Here is a 16796-nt window from a genome sequence, read left to right as displayed (position 1 = left end):
CCTGGGACCACCAATTTGGAGGGGCCACCATGTCCAGGCTCTGCCCCTCCCCGTGTCCAATGGTCCTTAAAGGCCGGGACGCTGACGGGATTTCCAGCCTTGATTGTACTAGGTGTTAAGCCATTGGCACTTTGTGGCAGATGGAAAGGGGGGGGTTGTTGAATGAGCAGAACTAGGTGATATTTCAGGAGTTACATTCCTTAAGCTGTCCCCTCCCCGGAACGAACCAGGTGAGGGATGTTGGCTCCTGAGGACCAAAACTACTCCAACACGATCACTACTCGTCAATCAACCAGTTGATTGAGAACTAGTAGAAGAAGCATTAATAACACATCACATGTAGCTTTCTGTATTCACAACTGCCTGTGAAGAGGAGACTATAGTCTTCCAGTTAACAGGAAAAAGTAATCAAAGACCAGAGAAGTTGAGACTTGCCTTGGGCACATAAGAGCCTGAGAGGTTGAGACTTGTCTTGGGCCTGAAAGAAATTAGTAGCAAAGCCAGGGGGAGAGCTCAGTGCCTGATTCCATGCTCTGTGCTCCTTCTCCCTTTTCTCCCAGAGAGTCCCTTTCTTGCACAATTCTTTTTTTTTTTGGATATCTGTCCTTCATTCTTTTCTTCTGTCCTTCATTCTGTCCTTCATTCAACTCCTATTGGGATTTGAGTCAGTGCACTCTTTTTGACTGTCTTCGTAGAATTCCTATTTTGCTGGATGGCAATTGGCTCTTTGACTTTTTTTTTTAATTTCTCCAAAGAAATTTGCTCCCAGATGGGGTGATTCAGGAAGGGAGAGCATATCTGCCATGGCCAGTGGAATTATAGCATTTCTGGAATTTTTACAAATGTGTGTTGTATCATCTATTCACATTGAACCCTGGAGTTGGGACTCACTGCCCATGTGAGATTGGGTGGGAAAGCCATTTCAGACCCTCAGAAAATTGTAAACTATCATTATAACTTTTTAAAAAAGTGGTGTTGGTCAAGGGTGTACTATTTGTCTATTCCCTGTTCCACATGGGATTCACAGTCCGTATTGGAGGGAAAAGGATTCAATCCACATTTTATAGATGAGGTAACTGGGGCACAGAGAAATTAAGTGACTTGCCCAAGGTTACACAGCAAATAATTGGCAAAGCCAGAATTAGAATCAGGTCCTCTGATTCCCAGGTCCATGCTCTTTCAACTAAGCCATGTTGCTTCTCTGATTTTATGCCTTTTTCCCACACGCCTCTATGAGAACTGCATGTCCTCTGCAAACGTTCTTTAGAGCTTGTGTTTCCAGTATAGGCAAGCCATGAGAAATCTCACTACATTAGCTTTAAAACATAGTCCCACAAAGACTTAACAAGCAGAATGGCCTAGTGGACAGAGTATGGGCCTGGGAGTCAGAAGGACCTGGGTTCTAATCCTGCTTCTACCACTTGTCCGCTATGTCACCTTGGGCAAGTCACTTCACTTCTCTGTGCCTCAGTCACCTCATCTTTAAAATGGGGATTAAGACTGTGAGCCTCATGTGGGATAGGGACTGTGTCCAACCTGATTGGCGTGTATCTACCCCAGCACTTAGTACAATGTCTGGAACATAATAAGCACTTAACAAATACCATTGGGGAAAAAAACGTTAATAGAGTAAGATTTACTCAAAGTTCAGAATCCTGGAGTTTTGACCTCTGACCCTTTTAACATTCTCCTAAAACAGCTGGAAGACTAGAAATAGTTTATCACTTCTATTTTATCAGAAAACCATTGTTTGACATCAGCAGCAGGAGGATAAACTCTCCTGCGTTGGCACAGAAAGTAGAGGCTTTCTCTACTGAGGGGCAACCTTGAATACCAGGGACTGAAAATAACCCAAGTCCTCGTGACTCTGAATCCTGGTGCAGCAAGGTGAGGGGAGAACTTGAACCCAGCCCTGCCGGCTGTTACCTGTACGCTAGATTTCCTGACTCCTAGCCAATGCCCTCTCTCAGGCAGATTGTCTTCTTGCAAGCGTGTTGGTCTTTCTAACATGGTCCTTGATTGAATATATTCTTACCAAAGGGTAGATGTAGCGTAGATTCTGGGATCCTTTTTTACACGTGTATTATCCAGATGATTTATTGGATATATCCGCAAGGTGCATTCCTTGTCATAGTTCCCAAACTCTAAATGTCAGTGTGGCATTTCAGGTATATAATAAAGTTAATTTTCCCATCTCTCTGGAGCCGTTGGACTGAGGGGCAGGACCTGGTATTGCATTCTGATGTTCAGACTCTGATTTATCTGATTTTTTTTTAAATGGTATTCGTTAAGCTCTTACGTATGCCAGGTCCTGTACTAAGCACGGGGACAGATCAAGCTAATCTGATTGGACGCAGCCCATGTCCCATATAGGGCTCACGGTCTTAATCCCCATTTTACAGATGAGGTAACTGAGGCCCGGAGAAGTTAAGAGACTTTCCCAAAGTCACACAGCAGACTCGTGGCAGAGCTGAAATTAGAATCCAGGTCCTCTAACTCCGAGACCAATGCTTTTGTCAATTAGGAATTCTGAAATGTTTCATGGAGAATGCTTTTGCCTTCCATTCTTTCGAATTTGGTCTCCTCACACCCAGGATGGTATCAGAGACTTTTATAATTTGAGAGCTTTCTGTAACTCGTAGATCGCCTTTGGTTATTTTGGTTGATTTAATTTTATCTGAACCTGACCTCGGATCCACTACCAGCTTGGTCATAGGTTGGCAGGCTATCCTGTATTTTGCACAAGCTAGAAACCCAAGGAAAGCCCACAGTAACAGAGGTAATGCTATATTTCAGCATAAAGTCATAAAGACGTAGTAAAGTGTAGCAAGATCTGGGGAGGGCAGGGAGAAGTTTATTTCCCAGATATAAATGATATTAAGACTGTAGATTTACCATAGTGCTCTGTCTCTTTAGAGAGCAAATCAGCTTTACATTAATGATTTCAGTTTTCAACGCTGTTTTTTTTTATAATAATGTTGGTATTTGTTAAGCGCTTACTATGTGCAGAGCACTGTTCTAAGCACTGGGGTAGATACAGGGTAATCAGGTTGTCCCACATGAGGCTCACAATTAATCCCCAGTTTACAGATGAGGTAACTGAGGCACAGAGAAGTGAAGTGACTTGCCCACAGTACACAGCTGGCAAGTGGCAGAGCCGGAATTCGAACCCATGACCTCGGACTCCCAAGCCTGGGCTCTTTCCATTGAGCCACGCTGCTTCTCATGGTATTTAAGCACTTTACTGTGTGTCAGGCAGTGTTCTAAGCACGGGGTAGGCACAAGATAATCAAGTTAGACACAGTCCCTGTCCCACAAAGGGCTCACAGTCCTAATCCCCATTTTACAGATGAGGTGAGAGGCACAGAGAAGTGAAGTGACTTGCCCAAGGTCACACAGCAGACAAATGGTGGAGCCAGGATTAGAATCCAGGTTCTTCTGACTCCCAGGCCCGTGCTGTGTCCACTAGGCCATGCTGCTCTCTCTTTGAGATTTTTTCACATTCCTGGAAAATATAATAATGTTGGTATTTGTTAAGCGCTTACTATGTGCAGAGCACTGTTCTAAGCACTGGGGTAAACAGGGGAATCAGGTTGTCCCACGTGGGGCTCACAGTCTTAATCCCCATTTTACAGATGAGGGAACTGAGGCACAGAGAAGTTAAGTGACTTGCCCACAGTCACACAGCTGACAAGTGGCAGAGCTGGGATTCGGACTCATGAGCCCTGACTCCAAAGCCCGTGCTGTTTCCACTGCGCCACGCTGCTTCTCTCATCTGAGTTGATCTTAAAGATGTGATCCTGCTTTATTGAAATACCAATTATCAGTATTTTTTGTGAATTATTAGAGCATCCTTAGAAGAAGCCTAGTCTTCCAGGGCAGATAGCATGTTTGCTAGTCAAGTTGAAGAGAGTATAATTTTATTCACTTAAACTGATTCTCCATAGAGAATGGGGAACCGGCAAAAGTTAATGCAGGCTGGTAAAGGTTTGGAACCTATGTGTACGGCTGATCATTTTCAAATATTATTTTCACTTATTCAGAAAAACTAGGTGTGAGCCCTTGGTATTTGGAACACGGGGCAACCCTGCTTTAGATTTTGCTGCGTTCTCCAATGCTTGCTTTTTCTGATGTTCTTCTCCCTGCCCCCAGGAGAGTGAGGAGCAGGCCGTGCCCGGGTAAGTATGTGTGCGTCGGTCAAGTACAACATCCGGGGTCCTGCCCTCATCCCAAGGATGAAGACCAAGCATCGCATCTACTACATCGCGCTCTTCTCCATCGTCCTGCTGGGGCTCATCGCCACCGGCACGTTTCAGTTCTGGCCCCACTCCATCGAGTCCTCCAGCGAGTGGACCGTGGAGAAACGCAGCGTCCATGACGTGCCGTTGGTCAGGCTGCCGGCAGACAGTCCCATCCCGGAGCGGGGGGACCTCAGCTGCAGGATGCACACCTGTTTTGATGTCTACCGTTGTGGGTTCAACCCCAAGAACAAGATCAAGGTATACATCTACTCCCTGAAGAAGTACGTGGATGAATTTGGCATCCCAGTCAGCGATACCATCTCCCGGGAGTACAACGAACTGCTGACGGCCATCTCGGACAGCGAATTCTACACCGACGACATAAACCGGGCCTGCCTCTTCGTGCCGTCCATCGATATGCTTAACCAGAACACTCTGCGCATTAAAGAGACCGCCCAGGCACTAGCCCAGCTTCCCAGGTACTTGCCCCTTATCTGGACGTGTTGGGGATCCAGGGTTGGTCGCTTTGGAAGTTTCTGGTTGGAAGCTATTGCGGGGAGGGACAGGGAAAGGATAGAGCAACACCTGGGCAGGAATTGGAGAAGGACTATTGGATGGTGGAGGTGTGGGGAGAAGGGTCCCTTTCCAGAGTTTGGAAGGAAATGCCATTTGACTTCTACCACTGCAGGCTTGGTGTTTAGATTTCTACCAATTTGTTGATTCTCCTTTCAGGTGGGATCGGGGCACTAACCAGCTACTGTTCAACATGCTGCCTGGTGGACCCCCAGACTACAATACAGCCCTGGATGTCCCCAGAGACAGGTAAGGGCCCTATGTACCTTGAATATAAGGAGAGAGAGATATATATATAGGGAGAGAATGTGTGTGTGTGTGTGTGTGTGTGTTGATTGTAAACTCCTAGAAGGCAAGGAATCAAGTCCACCAACTGTTGTACTCTCCCAAGCACTTAGCACAGTCACCCTCAATAATACCATTGATTGATAGTTTTCCAAAGGTTCTAAAAATGAGAGAGGCCATTGGAATTCTGATGGGCTCACTTGACTTTCTGACATCCTAATGGAACGAATCAAGACTGTTCTGAAGTGTCACCTTCTGTGGCCAACAACAGGCCACTAAAAATATTCCATTTCTCTGGAGAGATGCAGGGTCATGACGAGAACGGGGATCATGTTAAATCAAGCCGTCTTTGATGCTCAAACCCAAGGCCTACTAATGGTGCAGATCCAGTTCAGAATATAACATTGTTGCTCTGTCATTTTCAAAAAGCAAGACATAGTCTTAGAGGCAATGATGAAAATGATTTATGCCACATATCCCACTGCAATATCACTCAATCATTTTTGTGCTGGAAGAATCCAGAGGACTTTTTCCTTCATTTCCTCCATTTCTCAGCAGTCAGGAGTGCCTCTTGATTTGAATGCCCTGGGTGGTGCTGATGTCCATTTATAATTAATACCCAAGTGTTGGCATTCTGTGTTGGCTTATCTGATTGATGACCCTCTTCTTGCCTCTTCCTGCCAAGGGCATCTCAGAAGAGACAGCCGAGACATCTGACGTCCAGCCTTAGTTACCAGGGTTGAGATCTGGTTTAGCTGTTTTTCTTTTAATAGGTGACCTGGAAAAATGGCCTTAGAATATTTGTAGAATGACTATTTCTGACCAAAATATGAACCTGGATCTGCCACTTACCTGCTGTGTGACCTTGCGCCTCAGTTACCTCATCTGTAAAATGGGGAATAAGAATGTGTCCAACCTGATAAGCTTGGATTTATCCCAGCGTTTAGTTCAGTGCCTGGTACATAGTAAGCGCTTAACAAATACCATTAAAAAAAGCCTAAGAGGAATGCCTATTTTCCATTTTGAGCATAACAGCCCACTCCTCCTCCACCTTCCTTCTCTTCCTCATCTTCCTACTCCTCACCCTCCTCCTCTTTCTGCTATCAGGGGCAGGAGGAGGAGCTCTGGCTCCATTCATTCATTCAATAGTATTTATTGAGCACTTACTCTGTGCAGAGCACTGTACTAAGCGCTTGGAATGTACAATTCGGCAACAGAGACAATCCCTGCCCAATGACGGGCTCACAATCTAATCGGGGGAGACAGACAAAAACAAGACAACATAATCACGATAAATAGGATCAAGGGGATGTACACCTCATTAACAAAATAAATAGGGTAATAAAAATATATACAAATGAGCACAGTGCTGAGGGGAGGGGAAGAGAGAAGGGGAGGAGCAGAGGGAAAGGGGGCTTAGCTGAGGGGAGGTGAAGGGGGAAGGGGTGGAGGGAGAGCAGAGGGAGCAGAGGGAAAAGGGGTAGCTCAGTCTGGGAAGGCCTCTTGGAAGAGGTGAGCTTTCAGGGGGTCGGGGCAGGCTAGGTGTGGCCCCCAGCCTGCCCAAAAGCTCTAGGGATGAGGCTAATTGTCTTTACCTCGGTGCAGATCCAACGGTGTTAGCACAGTGCTCCGCACACAGTAAAGTGCTCTGTAAATACGATTGAGTGAGTGAATGAATGGTGGGTGATGCCCTCCTCCCCACAAAGGACTTGGCACCATGCATAAATCTTTGGTCTTTATCGAGCACTTACTATGGGCAGAGCACTGTATTAAGGGGTAGGGAGAGTGCAATACAAGAGAGTTTGGTAGACACTGCTCACAGGGAGCTTACAGCCTCTAGGTATCCTGGGGGAAGCATGTTTCATTTGCTTGCGGTGGACCCTGGGATCCCGAACAGGAACTGGATTTTTGGGTGGACCGTTTTGATCCCTACTTTATATCAATTTCACGTGACAAAATGCAGGCAGCATCTAACTTTTGAATTTTGCTGAGGATGGTGGTGGAGAGAGAACGGGAGCCCACTTGTGATCTCAAGCTCAGTTTGTGATCGATGGTGACCGAATCTCCCACCGAGGACGACGGATGAGCCCGGACTTGAGACTCTCTTGTTCCTGCCGGGCGTGTTCTTGGAGGGGCTTGGAGCAAAACCAGTGAGGAGGTGGGCAGGGGCGCAGCAAACTCAGAGAGATTGATGTGCAACATCCATTTACAGACAGGGTGACAGCAGGGTGTCAGTGCTGTGCTGTAAAGTCATAACCCGGACTGTCATTATGGTGGTCGGAAGCACTGTGTTTCGGAGTGTAAACCGAGGCCAGCGATTCCTGGGAGGTCGCAATAACTCTGGAAAACTTTCTTTTAAATAGAGAAATAGAGTTCTACCATGTGCAGTGACGGGACAGTGGAGAGCCTTCGGTCCTGAAACTCTAGGACTGAGAGTCTGCTCAGGGGGATTGATTATCGTGCTCCTCTAGGACTGGAAGTCTGCTCAGGGGAATTGATTATCGTGCTCGTGCTCCTACAGTGCCACTCACACTCTGTCTTCCCTGCCATTTATGTGTGCAGTGAACAAGTAGGCAGGTAGGGGTGCAGCCCATTGCCAAGCGCATGCACAATCTGTGCCTACATTAGCTAGGGGTCAACCGGGACTAGTGGACAGAGGTCGGGCCGGGGAGTCAGAAGGACCCGGCTTCTAATCCCGGCTCCCCCACTTGTCTCCTGGGTGACCTTGGGCAAGTTGCTTCCCTTCTTTGGACCTCAGTTACTGCATCTGTAAAATGGGGATTAAGATTGGGAGCCCCATGTGGGTCAGAGGCTTTGCCTAACTTGTATTTAGCCCAGAGTTTAGAACAGTGCTTAGCACACAGTAAGCACTTAACAAATATATATATATATTTTAGAAGAACAGGACTAGAACCCAGGTCTCCCAAATCCCAGAAGAGGGGTTTTCCAGGGGACCAGGAGCAGGGTAGCCGTGGCCACTCAAGAAGGGAGCGGGACCGTGGCTAATTCCCAAATGCGTATCCTTTCCCAGGGCTTAGTACAGTGCTCTGCACACAGTAGAAGCACTTAAAAAATACTATTACTACTTGAACAGAAAGTATGGGGAATATGTCAGCCTCTAGAGGGCAGGCAAACCACATAAATTCTTTTAACGTGGTGGAGATCGGCTAAATGCATCCATCACCCGGAAGATTATTTTTTCCTTCCTCTGCCCCCTCTAAAGGGGCATTTGGCCCTGAATGGGCTACTGTTTTTTGGATTTAGTTATTTGAAGATGTGAAATGCATTAGTGATCGAAGGTGAGAGAGAAAAGGGTATTAAAAATGCATTTGCTTTACCCCTAAGCGCCGATGTTTGTTTTTATGAGTTCTGGCTTCTATTCGGGCACTCACTTAACACTGATTTTGCACTGTATGTATTTCCCTGAAAGGTGAATTTCATTTTGGTCAGTTGAATATGTTAAATTGATTCCATTCCATCCTTAGGCAGGTCACATAACTTCTCTGCCTCAGTTACCTCTGTGAAATAGGGATTTAAACCGTGAGCCCCATGTAGGACGTGGACTGTGTCCAGCTTGATCTACTCCAGCGCTTAGTACAGTGCCTGGCACACAGTAAATGCTTAACAAATACCATGGAAAAAAAAACCAAACCAAATAAACACCGATAGGCAGTGGGGAAAAGTCAGATAGCCAAGGAAAAATTGAATTCTGCCTTAGACCCTGGGAAACCCAAGCCATCTCTATTCCTTTTCTTGGTTTTTTTTTTAAGGGATCAAAGGCGGCCCTGAAAATTGTGGGTAATGAATCACCATGTCTGTCTTTCATCTCCCTGGATGTGAAGTTTGTTTGGAGCCCAGATGTCCTTCCGGGATGGGTCAGTGGGTTAGTGTGGTAATCTTCTTGCCCTGGGGTTCAAAAATGGCACAGGTTAGGAGTGAAATGTGGTTTCGATTGGGAGCTCCTCATCTGTATTGTTAACAAGGTGCGTTCAGGTATTGACGGCACTGACTACCCAGAAATCTCCAGGGCCGAGAAAAATGGCAGGTCAGGGTCGAGGAGCAGGAATGGGAGGGGAAAGCTTGGAAAACGAGTGGGTTTTCCTGAGCCTAGACAAGCCTACGGATCTCAAGTTCACGGTCGCCGAGTTTAACTTAAGCCTATCAAAAACCATTAGATTTATACTATGCTTCTTTCCCCAGAGGTAGTTCCAAAGCTCTTCTCAAATATTTCATACATTCTAACAGCACCCGTGTGGAAAAAGAAGGTGGCTAATACTATTCCAACCCTTTCTCCACTGGGGAAATTGAGGCAGAGAAAAGCACAGAAATTTTCCCAAGGCCTCACAGTGAATCGGTAACAGAGCTGGAAATAGAACTCAGGTTTCTTAACTTGCAGCCGGGTGCTTTTCCCTAGGCCATGTTGTCTTCAGGCATTAAGATTTATGTAGCCGGATGCACTTAAAATTGAATAGAGGAACTTGATGCACGAACGCTCGTGCGTGTGGTGAGGGTAAAAGACCGATCTCTTCATGAGCTTCCAAGGGCTATTATTCCCCCATCCACACTTTAGATCCACGGCCGCTCCTCCCCATGTACGTCACAGGGGCCCAGAGAAAGCCTGCCTGCTGTCATGTTTCTGGACTCTGCCCAAATCCTGGTTGGATGTATTCCGTACTGAACGCTAATCAGGAAAAACGAGACCGTATGTAGGTACTAAGGACCGTCATTAAGTTTTACAGACTGTCCCAACAGCTGGAGAACCTTTCAGACTGTGCACGTCACTCACCTGTTCCTGGTTTCACAAAGCTTAAGCAAACAGATTGGAATTTCCAGGGGGCGGTTTGAAAGCGTTTGAACTTAAACTAGTCATGTTAGATGGGAATGTAGGTTGTCATCGGGATGGAGGGTGGATTGGTAGCAATCAGGGTTGCCGAATGTGTGGTTTCTCAGCTTTAACGTCTTGCAGCCCCTGGAACTGTTCAGGCCTCTGCCTCAGCAGCCTATCTGGTGGGGTGTCGGTACTCTGGGGAGGGAGTTCCTGTAAAAACTGGCATGACGCACACCTGCTCTCTTCCGGTTGATGAGGTGCCATCGAACGGCTCCCCGGATCCAATGGGAACAACCTGGCTGCTGATTTCTAATTAGGGAAAACGAAAGCTGGGGTGCGCGAAGACTGCAAGGACAGCAGTAATGATCCAGAAAAACCTGACCTTTGGGCTTTCCTGCTTTGCCATCAGATTAATGAGCCCGAGGAACTGGCATGGTAGAGTTGGTGGCTGGGGGCGGTGGTGGATGGCCGGCTCTGCTGCTTGTCCGCTGTGACCTTGGGCAAGTCACTTAACTTCTCTGTACCTCAGTTACCTCACCTTTAAAATGGGGATTAAGACCATAAACTCCATGTGGGACATGGACTCTGTCGAACCTGATTAGTTTGTATCTTCCTCGGTGCTTAATACAGTTCTTGGCACAGAGTAAATGCATAACGTCTATGCATTCCCTGGGCTTGAGAGTCAGAGGTCATGGGTTCTAATCCCAGCTCTGCCACTTCTCAACTGTGTGACCTTGGGCAAGTCATTTAACTTCTCTGGGCCTCAGTTCCCTCATCTGTAAAATGAGGATTAAGACGGTGAGCCCCACGTGGGACACCTGATAACCTTGAATCTACCCCAGCACTTAGAATTAGAGAAGCAGCGTGGCTCAGTGGAAAGAGCCTGGGCTTGGGAGTCAGAGGTCATGGGTTCGAATCCCAGCTCTGCCACTTGTCAGCTGTGTGACTGTGGGCAAGTCACTTCACTTCTCTGTGCCTCAGTTACCTCATCTGTAAAATGGGGATTAACTGTGAGCCTCACGTGGGACAACCTGATTACCCTGTATCTCCCCCAGCCCTTAGAGCAGTGCTCTGCACATAGTAAGCGCTTAACAAATACCAACATTATTGTTATAACAAATTCATCGTAATCATCAAAGGAGACCTGATGCACGTATAGTCTTGGCCGAACAGAGGAAGTCATGATGATTTGGAGATGATCACTGGAGGAGGTATCCTGGAGATTTCTTCCTCACCTGGTTAGTCTGTCCTGGGGGACTGCTCTCGGAGAAGTCTCAGAGCAGTCAGATTTTGGCATTTATTCACACTTTCAACCCCCTCCAAGCATAGCAGAATTTGGATCTCTGCTTCTAAGAGCTCCAAGCACTGTATATATTCAAAACAGTCAGAGAACGGTAAGGAGACAGAAAGCGATCAGTTGGAGTTTATCCCTCAGCTCCCACCCCCAACTATTAGCAAAAATGTCTTGGGGTGTTCCAGGACCACTAAGAATCCAGACCTTAGTTTGAATGTCTCAGCCTTAAGCATTGTGTACTAGAATCTGGGCCAGGGTACTTTCTGGACTGTAAGCCTGGTGTGGTCAGGGATTGTCTCTCTTTATGGCTGAATTGTACTTTCCAAGTGCTTGGTACAGTGCTCTGCACACAGTAAGCGCTCAATAAATACGATCGAATGAATGAATCTTATCCAGGACTGCCTCACCCGTGTCCCAGCCTTGCGGTTTTTTCCTCATTTTTAAAAGCAGTGCTCTGCACACAAAGTGCTCAATAAATACTGTGATTGATAGGGAAGCAGTTCCTTCTACTGGAAAGAGCCTGAGACTGGGAGTCAGAGGATCCGGGTTCTAATCCCGGCTCTTCCAGTTGCTTGCTGTGTGTGACCCTGGGCAAGTCCCTTAACTTCTCTGAGCCTCAGTCTCCTCAATTCTAAAATGAGGATTCAAAGCCTGCGTCTTCCCCATGTGGGTCAGAGACTGTGTCCAAACCAATTAACCTGTATCTACTCCAGCACTTAGAACAGTGCTCAATGCATAATAAGCACTTAAGTACCATAAAAAATTGCCTTAAATTTAATAAGCTTAAAGAGAATTAAGGTTTGAGTGTCTCGTGAGTAGCAGAAATAAAATCTGTTTGAGGGAGCATTTTTTTTTCCTTCTAGTGCCCCTCAAAGTAGGGGGAAACATTAAACTTTAAGCCCATAGTGGGCAGGGAACATGTCTGCTAATTCTTTTGTACTTTCCGAAGTTCTTAGTTGAGTGCTCTGCCCATAATAAGCGATTGATCAAAGTTTATTCTTTCAGTTCAGATTAATCATTTCCATTTCTTAAAGCTTTTCTTCACTTCTCACGAGCCTTGGGATCCTCTCCAGCAGGCTTATTAAAGGTCTCCATGGTGGAGAAGCCTCTGCTATAGTCTGGTGACTGAGCTGCTAAACTCCTGATAACTGAGCCCTACCTGACACTGCAGAGGATGAAGGGAAATGAAATATCTTGGCTCTTTCTAGATTCTGAGCGCGGCAAATAAGGGAATCTCTGTAGAAATTTTCTTCTGGGCAGAGATCTTGTATAAAGGCTAGGTAGCCTTAGTTAAAGTAGATGGCTCTGGGGTCTTAGAAGACACTGGGCCTTGGGGATGGGTAGAAAATCAGAAAGTAGAAAATTAGGGGGCCAAATGAGCCTCCTCCACTGGGTCCAGAGTCAGCAAATCGTAATCCTTTTTCACTTCTGCCGTGTATGAAATTGTTTTGTTCCAGGGCTCTGCTGGCTGGTGGTGGCTTCTCCACGTGGACATATAGGCAAGGCTACGATGTCAGCATTCCTGTATATAGTGCAATTTCAGCTGAGGTCGATTTACCAGAGAGAGGACCCAGGTAAGAAATCTTGATGCTGTCTCCTTAACTCATCTGTAAAATGGGGAATAAGACCAATGAGCCCCGTGAGGGACCTGGACTGTGTCCGAACTGATTATCTTATATCCACCCCAGCATTTAGAACAGTGCCTGGCCCATTAGCCCTTTTAACAAATACCATTAAAAAAAAGTCTTAGAAAGGAATACCTATCCTAGAGAAAATATTTCTGGATCTTTTCTCTTAGCCTACCTATGTAGTGGCACAGACTTCCTGTGTATAATTAGGAGCTTTTATTAAAAGAAGTTTGCTCATTGTTGATCATAGAATTTTACTTTTAGAAGGGACCTTAGTGGTCCATTTAGTCCATCCCTTTATCTCCCAGAGAGATTGCACCAAAATCATTCCAGACTTGCAGTTTAATCATCTCCAAAAAAGATTCCTTCACCCTCCTCAGCAGTGGTTCCAGTAGCATTGACTCAGCTCTATTTGTTAAAAGCCTCAGTAATTAGAGAAACAGCAAGGTCTAGTGGAAAGAGCCTTGGCCTGGGAGTCTGAGGACCTGGGTTCTAACCCTGACTCTGCCCCTTGTCTGCTGTGTGACCTTGGGCAAGTCACTTAACTTCTGTGGATCAGTTTCCTCATTTCTACCATGGGTATTAAATCCTACTCCCTCCGACTTTGACTGTGAGCCCCATGTGGGACAGGGACCGTGTCCAACGTGATGATCTTGCATCTCCCCCAGTGCTTAGTAAGTGCTTAACAAGTGACATTATTATTATTATTATTATTATTGTTAATAATAATAAATATATCTAGAAGGGAGCTAGTGTTAGGATGGTTGTTTTTTTGCTGCCTACTTCAGTGAATGTGTGGAACCATCTGTCTGAAGGATTAATGGGAGAGGAACTAGTCTTTAGAAAAAGCACCTTGCTGGTCAGTTGACAAATGGACCCAGGTATTTGCCTTGTGGCCTACCCTGGCCCTAGTCTCTAAGTTGGCAGTTGTGCACTAAACCAGGAATTGTGTAGGGAAGACAGGAAACAAAGTCAGGGGCTTGCTATTCTCCCCTGTGTCAACGGTCACATTTTTGGTCTGCTGTTCTTTGGGAGAGTTTCTTCTTTGGTAACTTCTCACATCTCTTTGTAGGTCACCCCGGCACTGGTAGGCCCTCTTTTTGTTTTTATTTTAAATCCCCCCTCAATTTTCTTTTTCAAGTGGGAAGCCGCTGGCTGCTATTGATAGTTCCTCCTCACAGCTGTGTTGGCTTCAGTTGGGATTCTTGGCATTTTCCCTCTCGTAGGAGCTAAATTGGGAGTTTACAACTTTCATAATATAATTTTTTTGAAAACATTCCTGTGTGGTTTTTTTTGTTGTTTTTCAAAATAATCACTCCTGTGGGTAAACGAGAAAGTTGCCGCCAATGGTTTCAGATTCCCCCAAATATTCTCTCCTCCCTACTAGGTTTTGTTAACTTAATGCCCCAATCTGTCAATCAGGGCAGTACAAGTTGGCAGGAGGGCAGTCATCCACCAAAACAATTTTCTGTACTCTCCGTGTTCCCAAATTTATATTTTGAAAGGGAGGGATAAAAAGTGCCTTCACTATCAGAAAAACTCTATGCTTTATGTTTCCTATCAATTAAACCCACCTGGACCATACCACACTCTAAGCATTATTGTCCTGGAGTGAGGAGGAGTGACATTATGACCCTGAATCTCTTTCGAGAAGGGTAGTTTGACATTATGACCCTGAATCTCTTTCGAGAAGGGTAGTTCTTAGTGATCCCAGGACACAGCCCACACTGAGATGGCCCCAAGTCCTCCTGACTAGTTAGTTAATTGTCCACTGGACTTCCAAATGGCAAGATCTTGCGTTCTAATCTCCTGTCATGATGCCATCCATATACTAATATGTAATCTTTGGACATAAGTGCGACTTATATTCTCATATAACGTGATGCAGAATGAAGGGGAATGAGACTTGGATTTGTACCCTTTATCCACCCCACCCTCAGCCCCACAGAATTTACGTACATATTTGTAATTTATTCTAATGTTTCTCTCCCACTCTAGACTATAAGCTCCTTGTGGGCAGGGAATGTTTCTTCCAACTTTGTTATAGTGTACTCTCCCGAGAGCTCAGTAAAGTTCTCAGCACACACTAAGTGCTAAATAAATATGATTGATTGAAATCTGGGCCAGCCTACCTGAACAACTATTTGGTTTTGTTCACTTATCTCTCACGTGGACAAAGAGGAGGAGCTTGGCACAGGGAGTTAGCATAAACCTATTTTGGAGGCCAAAGCCATATTGACCCAAAGAACAAGGAGATATTTGTTCACTGACTGGGGGGGGGTGGGGGAAGAGTCCTTTCTAAGACGAAGTCCCCCTGTCTGTATAGATTGCTCCTTCGCGCTACGCCAGTTTTTCTCCCTGTTCCAGTTGGGCCTGAAGTCGTAAAGATTCAGTTTCTAAGGCTGGAGGAAGCCCTACCATGTAGCCTTCTTTGAAATGCAGAGATGATCTAATAAAAACTCAACTCCGTCTTTTTATTCTAAGAACAGTGCCTGAGGCTCAGTGAGAATTCCCTGGCCTTGAACTCAAGAGTCTGCTAGTTTCCTCCGTGACTTGATTTGGGCTTCGACCAACTTATTTTCCCTCAGCATGTCCATTAAACATATTTATAAAACAACCGTAGAACAATATCATCTTGAATTTCCATGGCACCGATGTTCCAAGAAGCTTCCATTTATTTCCACACCATTCCTTTCAAGAGAGAGTGATGGGAAAACTGAGAATGACTTGTCCTTTGGAAAAGCAGTCAACCAAGAGTAGAGCCAGATTGATTACCCAGGTCAGTAAGGGATGTTTAAGGACTAAAGAGAATATTACATCAGCCTTGTAATTGGCTTTTGTCATTGTTACAGAGATGACCTGTACCAAAACAGAGAATGGCCCTATAACAAACGATGGACAATTAAGCAACTAATGGTTAAGCATCAAATCTGTAAGCTCACTGTGGGCAGGAAACGTTTCTCCAACTCTGTTGTATTGTACTCTGTCAGTTGTATTTATTGAGCGCTTACTGTGTGCAGAGTTCTGTACTAAGAGCTTGGGAGAGTACAGTATAACAGTGTAATAGACACATTCCCTGCCCACAACACATTTACAGTCTACAGTCTCTCCCAAGTGTTTAATAGAGTTCTCAACACACATTAAGCGCTCAATAAATGTCAGTGATGGATTGAGTCATCCAGTCATCTCATGCTAACTCTTCGACATGTGTAGAGTTGAGCCAACCAATCATCTGAGCCCTAGCTTTTTGAGAAACCCTTGGCTTCTTCTATTTTTCTCGTATTTGATTTTGTCATGATTTAAGTCCCGACACTGAAGTATACTTGTTCGTTAGCTGTTTGATTTTTCAGTGTGTGAGGCACGGATAATACCCAGTGCTGTACACAGAACACTTTGAGACTATCTCAGCAGATCCCAGCTTTCCCCTGGAATCCTGGAGTTACTGTGATTTTCTCTTTTCAGCCCCCGGAGATATTTTATCCTGTTATCCCAGATGGGTCTCCACCCTGAGTACCGCTCCGACTTAGAGGCTCTCCAAGCTAAGTATGGGGAGATGGTGCTGATCCTGGACAAATGCACCAACCTGTCAGATGGAGTCGTGTCCTTCCGTAAGCGCTGCCACAAGAACCAGGTCTTTGATTACCCCCAGGTCCTGCAGGTAAGTGGTTGGCTTTAACCACCTGCAGAGTAGATTGGGGCAGAGGGGGCTTTTTTAGGGGGCAGTTTTCCGCTCATGTCAAGCTGGAAGAGTGAATGATGCCGGTGAAGGGAGTTTTGCGACTCACTCCCTTATGGTGGGTTTTGGATTCTACGGCAGCATTGGATGTTTGGACTCCAAAGGAAGTCTCGATCTCATCTCTCTCGCCACCAGCCCCTTGCTCACATCCTTCCTGTGGTCTGGAAACCCCTCCCCCTTCGTATCTGACAGACCACCACTCTTCCCAAGA

The 16796-nt window shown here is 45.8% G+C and overlaps 1 protein-coding gene across 2 annotated transcripts in view; it reads left to right on the top strand.

The window, feature by feature from the left end:
* The window catches only part of EXT2 (exostosin glycosyltransferase 2), a 137678-nt gene that overhangs the window by 8947 nt on the left and 111935 nt on the right, over positions 1-16796 (top strand). For both annotated transcript variants that reach the window (XM_029060301.2, XM_029060300.1), the window contains exons 2-5: positions 4153-4720; positions 4974-5063; positions 12679-12795; positions 16312-16507. In XM_029060301.2, coding sequence (XP_028916134.1) covers positions 4185-4720; positions 4974-5063; positions 12679-12795; positions 16312-16507 — 939 coding nt within the window. In that variant the 5' untranslated portion in view covers positions 4153-4184. The remainder of the gene's footprint in view (positions 1-4152; positions 4721-4973; positions 5064-12678; positions 12796-16311; positions 16508-16796) is intronic.

This window comes from Ornithorhynchus anatinus, chromosome 3 (genome assembly GCF_004115215.2).
Source record: "Ornithorhynchus anatinus isolate Pmale09 chromosome 3, mOrnAna1.pri.v4, whole genome shotgun sequence".
Classification (NCBI taxonomy): Eukaryota; Metazoa; Chordata; class Mammalia; order Monotremata; family Ornithorhynchidae; genus Ornithorhynchus; species Ornithorhynchus anatinus.
Note: the sequence above shows the minus strand (reverse complement) of the source record. Positions and strands in the feature narration are given on the sequence as shown.